Genomic DNA, 7,230 nt, shown 5'->3' on the forward strand with positions numbered 1-7,230 from the left:
AACTGGAAGACAATGTGGAACAGAAATGATTTTATTAGCTCATCACTGACTACACCAGAAAGATACAAAAGTGATCAAACACAACAACACATCAATGGTTCACGCCTCATTCCATCCATCCATCTTTCCAACTAACCATAAGATAACATTTCCTATATACACTCATTTTCTTTATGCAGTGTTACAAGAGGCTCAAAACTCTTATTAAATATTTACAACATTCTTATTTCACAATGAGAGATCAAAAATCCACATATTCAAGAGATATTGTTCAGGTCTCTCTCATTTTTCGGGCCAATATATGTGAACACTTGAGAAGTAGTAGAAGAATGTCCCCACTTAAGTAAACCTTCTCTTAACTAAGACCATGAGCACACTCTGCTGTTCAGTCTGTGCGCTGCAGTGTACGATGAAGTCAAACGTTACAGGATGAGGTTGGCAATATTCCATTTTATTTCATATTGTCACGGATCCCATGAAAACAAACAAACCAACAAGGCATTGATCCTACTGACTAAATACTGTGTGTGTAGTGAAAGCCTGATAGATTTTATGCCTCAGACTGGTGACTGCTCCTCCACAGAAATCAAATAAACTTTACACTTGTGACCAGTGTGGGTATCAGGGCAGAAGAAGCAGCTAACTCATTGTCGGTTTTGTCTTTCCGTGGGATTTGTTGCATAAAAAACAAAACAAAACATAAAATAACAGTGGCCTTGTCCTCTTATTGTGCGCAGGTCAGGGATGTTCTCAGTCCTCCTCCTTCTCTATATAGGTCTTACAGGCTGAGCGGGCCATCTGTCGGGCCATGTACCGGTCTCTCGCAGAACTCACAGTCTGATCCGTGCTGCGCTTCGCAAACTTGTTCGCCTTCTCCATTTCCTCCTTCTCCTCGCCTTCCCGTCTCTGTTCGTCTTCCTTTTCCTTTCCGTCTTTCCTCGCAGCTTCCTTCTTCTCTGGATCTTTCTCTTCCCTCTTCCTCACCTTCTCTGGTTCCTTCCTCCTCTCCTTCTCTTCTTCCCGATCTTTGTCCTTCCACTTGTCTTCGTCTGGATCCCTCCTCCTCTCTCGTTCCCCGTTCTTATGTCTGTCTCTTTCTTTGCTCCTCTCCCTCTTCCCATGCCTGTCTTCCCTCTCTGTGTCGCCTTTGCCTCTGCCTCTGTCATTGTCTCTGCCGCTGTCTCTGTCTTTCCTCCTATCCCTGTCGTCTCTTCTTCCGCCATGTCTGTCATCCCTTTCTCTTTCCCTGTTTCGGTCTCTGTCTCTGTCCCTGTCCCTCCCTCTGTCTCTGTCTTGATCTCTGTGGCTCTTCTTATGTCTGTCTCTCTCCCTCTCTTTCTCCTTCTCCTCTCCGCTCCCTGATGAAGGCGACCTCTGCCTGTACTGGCGTTTGGAGTGGGCAGAGCCTGCTGCAGGCTTGCTAAACCCAGACTTCTGCTCTTGAGTCTCCTCATTGTCGCTACATGAACTTGGGATATTATCATGAGACGTAGATGAGGGAACAGGTGAAGTCCTCTCTGTGTCTTTTGAAACATTTGAGGTTTGAGTTCTGTGGACACAGGAACAGACAAATACAGTTAAAGGTTTAGAACAGGTTGAATATGTGCATGCTTCTTGTGTATGTGGATAAAAAGTCATTTGGAGCTACAACTGACTTATTTGCAGAGCGATCTGGTATCGCCTCCTCTCCAACAGTCTGATTCAGCAGGTGTCGGTAGAACCCACTGAGGTCTTTTTGTTTCTTCACATCCAAAGCAGCTAAAACAAACAAAAAGAATTCAAACATTTACAGTGTTTCACATACAGTGGCAGCAAAAGGCAATGCTAGGCGTCCCTGACAGCACAAACCCAACCGGACACATCTTTGACATAGCACAGCCATGATACTGTTTTGGTCCGTCCTTCATGCGACTTCAAACCCAACCCGCCCGCCAGACTTTGTTTACTTGCTCAGATTTGGTCATTTTCCTGGTTTATGCTTCTACATGGGTAAATATGCTACGTAGTTCATTTGTTTCTCTTTCGTCTGTTTTTATGACTGGCAGTTTGCATGGGGTGTTTTATTTTGAAAATCCACCGGATTCTCTGTGTTGTTTCTGGCTTCTGGTTAGCTCGAGGTGCTCTGTGAAAATTGACACCGGCTGCTCGTGGCATCCGTCAAAAATAGAACAGCCATGTATTCACCGCAAAGCCGGTGCTGGTAGAATTTGGGGGTTAGGGATTACAAAAAGTTGCAAAGGCTTCATATAAGCTACATGTTTACGGGTTATTTGAGAGGTGTGCAGCTCAAAGTCTCACCATATCACTTACAACAAAGTGTCATCTGCTCACAGCCTAAAAATAGGTGTAAATCACCAGTCTAACCTTCCATTTCTGCCTCTCTCTTCTCTCTCTCCTGAGCCTCCTTCTGCTCCTGCAGTTTTTGCTTGTAGGCGGAGGTAACGTAAGCCTCTTTATCGGCAAACTGCTCTCCCTCTGCCTCCCTCTCCTTCTGGATCTTCCTCTCCTCCCTTCGCTCCTGTTCTTTCTTTCGGTCCTCGACCGCTCTCATTAACTGGTGGATATACTTTGGCTGTAATATGAGACACAGAGAGAAAAATGAATTAAAGTTAGTATGCATGAGGAAGTTCATGGCATGTTTTGCTTGTTCTTTGTAAGTAGGATGGCAGAACTTAAGATACAGCAGAGGGCACACAGCCACTCTTAGATTACTGAAATCCCAGCTACATGAGGGTTCAGTATAGGGGAGTTTACCCTTCTGTCAGCACCACTCAGAACTTTCTTGTTGCTCTCCATTCTCTGGTTTTGAATGTCATCATACACAGCATCATAGTCATACACAGTGCTGTCCTGTTCCAGGGCCTTCTGCATCTCCAAGCGTGTCTTTAGACGACAGAGAAAGACAAAGGCCAGAGGAGTGTAAATCACAGACAATGCCTGTTTGTTATTTCACATGTGGAAGTCTTTTCATTCCTCCCCTCACCTGCTTCATCATTTTCTTTTTGACAGCTTCTCTCTGCAGACTCTCCCCAACTGAGGTCTAACAAAGAAAACATACTCATTACAACAGAAAACGTCAACTGATGCCAACTCATTACAGTGGAAATTCCTGGATCACATGCAGCAATTCAGTGAATGACAACAGGCAATTATAAGAAATCTAAAAGTTCACCCACCTCATCATCTGAGTCATCCCCAAACACGGAGGGTTTCTGCAGGATTGTGTTCTTTGATGCGCCTTTCTTCTGGGGCAAGATCAGCCCATACCTGAGGACAATCAGGGAACAAAGAAACTTAAAACCTGTCCTACAATAATCATCTGTCCAGTATATATTTCACATGTAACCTACAAAGCTCTTCATGGTCAGGCACCATCACATCTAAAAGAGCTCATAATACCTTACTACCCCTCTAGAACACTGCGCTCTCAGGATGCTGGGTTCCTTGTGGTTCCTATAGTCTCCAAAAGTAGATTGGGAGCCAGAGCTTTCAGCTATCAGGCTCCTCTTCTGTGGAACAAACTACCTTTCTGGGTTCAGGAGGCAGACACGGTCAACACTTTTAAGAATAGACTTAAGACTTTCCTTTTTGATAAAGCTTATAGTTAGGCCTGGCTCAGGTCACCCCTTAGTTATGCTGCTATAGGACTAGACTGCTGGGGGACTTCCCATGATGCACTGAGCTCTTCTCTCCCTCTCTGCATCAGTGCATGTTACTAACTTAGCTTCTTCTGCTTTCTCGTCTCTCAGGTTCTCATGGATCTGCATCTAGATCAGTGATTGATCGAGCATGCTGCTGTGGTCCTGCTTGACGTCCTCTACATATATTATTATTATTATTATGATTATCATACATTATTATTATTGTTGTTTTTCCTCACCACTGTCACCAGGTGCTGGCTCATGGTGGAACTGTTGGTCTCTGTAAATAATATTATAAAGAGTACGGTCTAGACTGCTCTGTATGGAAAGATTATTTTTATTATGATATGGTGCTATTTGAATAAAATAAAATTGAATTATTACTGCCATTAGTCATATCTTCATTAAAGTTTATAGTCAGAGTAATCATTATGTTATTGCTGCTGTCCATCTGTGTCTGTCTGAAATGAAGGCAGACGACACAGTTCGTGTTATAACGCTGCAAAGAGCTACCTTTAGCTACCTTTTCTAACGTGTTTATAACACCGCTGACCTGCAAACATGACAGGCGACGCGCACTTTACGTCGAGTAACGACACATTCACCAAAACACGTCAAAGACACGAAGAGACGGCGGAAACACGCAGAATGTGTGAATGACTATGAACGACAGCAAAGTCTGATCCGCTAACTCTCCCTGACAGCCTGTCCTTCACACGGACATGTCAAAAAAAGTCCATTCATGAATATATGTCAGGCATTTGGAGAAACATGTGCAGGATTACAGAAACACAGACGTTGTTTGTTGGTTAAACGGTAACTAGCCGCATTGTGAGCGAGGTTAGCATCGCGTTAGCACGTCGCTAACTTAGCATCAGGACGAATCCCCGTTTTAACAAATGACCGTGAGTGTGAACACCACGGCTGCTGCAGCAACGAAGCCCCTCAGCACGGCTACAATGACACCCACGTGAAGCAGCCGTAGTTTGGCTTAGTTCATCACACGCTGTCGTTATCATGTTAGCACGTTAGCATGTTTGCCACTCACTGTTTCGTAGGGACCGCCATCTTGCGCCGCTGACTGTGAACGAGCGCGACATATTCGACACAACATCTCCGTGAACGCGCCTTAAATGACAATTTATCATAAATATCAATTTATCATCGATAATACACGTCAGCTTCCGTGTGAATATTGCTAACCTGCCGCACACATGAGCCATATTTATAATTTTGGAAGTCACATTTGCTTCTGTTTGTTAAATATTGGTTTATCATCCCGTTGCGAATGTGCGGCCTACCATTGACAGACAGAAACAAGTGACCGCAATGAGCCAAATGTGAATTATCACTGAAATATTTGAGGCTTTAGAAAACAACTGAGCGACTGCTATAAACACAGATGTATTTGCCAACAATAAAAACCTTACAATGGTAGAGTGGTTGTGTTTATTTAACAATAGATGGCGACATTGCTCCAAATTTAACATTTAGATTTAGATTTAGATCTAACATTTAGATGTAACATTTAACATTTGGATTTAAATATTTAAAATATCTCTAAGTTGACAAATATTGTTGGAAATGTGCAAAAAAAGTGACTCAAAAATTCACACCAGTTTTTTAAACATTGTTTGAAATGTGACAAAATGTTGCTGTTATTTTCAGCGTGAGCCACTTTACAAACAGCACCCCATACAATATCACTAGAATAAGTTCATCTTAATTTTATAGGCCTATTTGAAATTCGACATTTTAAGCTACACGTGTTCCAGAGTGCAAAGCAAAACAAATGCAGTTGTATGTAGTACAATTAATATAATTTGAATAATATTTATAGGTTGAATAATTTAAACTATTCAGTATTCCAAAACATAAAAAAAATTAAAGTACAGAAAAGATACATAATTTTGTATAGCAAAATTTAGATTTTCATATTGCCTGTCATGAGCTACTAAAGGGGCCGTGACATCCAGTTTGGGAACTGGTCTTTTATTGTATATCACCACAGTAATCGGAAACCAAAGCTCACAATAGATGTATTCCCATAACCACACATCATATACAGTAGCAGTAAAGTGCTATACCAAAGATAAGATATAATAGAGTTATCCTTTAGAGCATGGTATGTGACCTCCTTGTATTAAATTAATTAATTCAAAAAATAACATTACAATAATAGACGTTTTTCCTTTGCTGTAATATTTTGTTACAGTATCAGCCTGAGCTGTAATCATGTTCAGGCAGGTAGTGTATAGGACACATACATCCATGATTAGTTACCATGTGACAGCGAGATAGTAAGTGGAGGTAAAATGAACAGTTCAAAACCTCAATCACAGATTCAAACAGGAAATATTAGGAAGAGCAGTGCAGATCAGGGGTACCACCTTTTCCACCAAATGAACTCTGGTTCATGAACTGGTTCTGTGCAGGATTCAACAAAAGTCAACAATAAATCATCTTCTTATAATAAATAATAATAAACCTGCCTCCTGTGTCAGCTGTCCAAGGGTCAGATTACACTGCTTTATTTAGGTATGTAGAGAGATGAATATTTTCTGAACTGGTACATGGAGTAAAAGTTTGAGAAACGCTGCTTTGATCATGATCATGTAGGGGCTTATCACTTTGTGATAAGTGCTTCTATTAAAGATTAACCATGATGGAGGTTGCAAGAGTGTGTTATTATTCCTGGAGAGGAAAGTCTGTGGCTACTGTCTGGCTTCTGTCATTTATTATGTTCAATGCAGTCAGCTGCTCTGTTCTGAACCTGTGGTTAGATCAGAGAGCACATGGCTCACCTGTGATTAAAGCTGCAGCTTTGCATTCCCACTGCCTCCTCTGAATGACTCTAAATCCAAACACCATTATCTCTGTCGTAATCTCGATCTCATCTCATCTCTGGCCTGGCTGCTAATCCCTTTGGTACAAACAGAATGACGAAAGCAGCCTGATGGATGGATGAATGGATGGAGTGATGGATAGACACTATAAATGGCGAAGTTAGGAGAAAGATCTGAAGGGACTGAACAAAAACCTTTTAGTGTTAGTAACTGAGAGGCCCAATCTTTGTGTAATGATGAAGAAATATAATACTGCTAGTGACAACAAGCCAATATGCTGAATTATTTGAATTATCATGTATTTTAGCTCAGCTAACAACGTCTGAATCACCACCTACATCTATGGTCCAATTATCAGGCTTAGTATTTATGTGTAGATAGAAAGGGGAGCAAATCCAGAATGTACATCAGCTGTAATGATAGTGGTAGCGCTGTCACAGTGCATCTGTGCATACCTGCACACACTGGTATCCGGGCTGTGTTACATGTGCCGATGACACACTTCTCATCTGTGTGTGTGGTTTATGACAGGCTATGGTTGCTGCCTGCTCTGATCTATGCCCTCAGGAAGTGAAGATAACAGTGTAGCAGTACAGGTTCAGACAGGCAGGCTACACCTCAGGAGTCATGAAATATCACCTGGCTTTTTTCTTCCTTTGGTCAGTACAGCACCAACTTCACTGAAGTTCATACGTGTACAGTATGCACCCAGAAGCATAACCCCTAAGAAGGCAGGCCTCTCT

General features: G+C 42.0%; 1 protein-coding gene across 1 annotated transcript; it reads right to left on the minus strand.

Annotated features, from left to right (window-relative positions):
* Positions 1 to 15: 15 nt before the first annotated feature.
* On the minus strand, positions 16 to 4,805 carry nsrp1 (nuclear speckle splicing regulatory protein 1). The gene is made up of 7 exons (XM_010739512.3): positions 4,690 to 4,805; positions 3,177 to 3,267; positions 2,984 to 3,040; positions 2,755 to 2,883; positions 2,365 to 2,572; positions 1,656 to 1,758; positions 16 to 1,549 (listed from the first exon to the last, which is right to left on the minus strand). The coding sequence occupies exons 1-7, from the start codon at positions 4,707 to 4,709 to the stop codon at positions 751 to 753; spliced, it is 1,407 nt and encodes a 468-aa protein (XP_010737814.2). The 5' UTR covers positions 4,710 to 4,805; the 3' UTR covers positions 16 to 750.
* Positions 4,806 to 7,230: the final 2,425 nt, after the last annotated feature.

The sequence above is a fragment of the Larimichthys crocea genome, chromosome XXII, assembly GCF_000972845.2.
Source record: "Larimichthys crocea isolate SSNF chromosome XXII, L_crocea_2.0, whole genome shotgun sequence".
Taxonomy (NCBI): Eukaryota; Metazoa; Chordata; class Actinopteri; family Sciaenidae; genus Larimichthys; species Larimichthys crocea.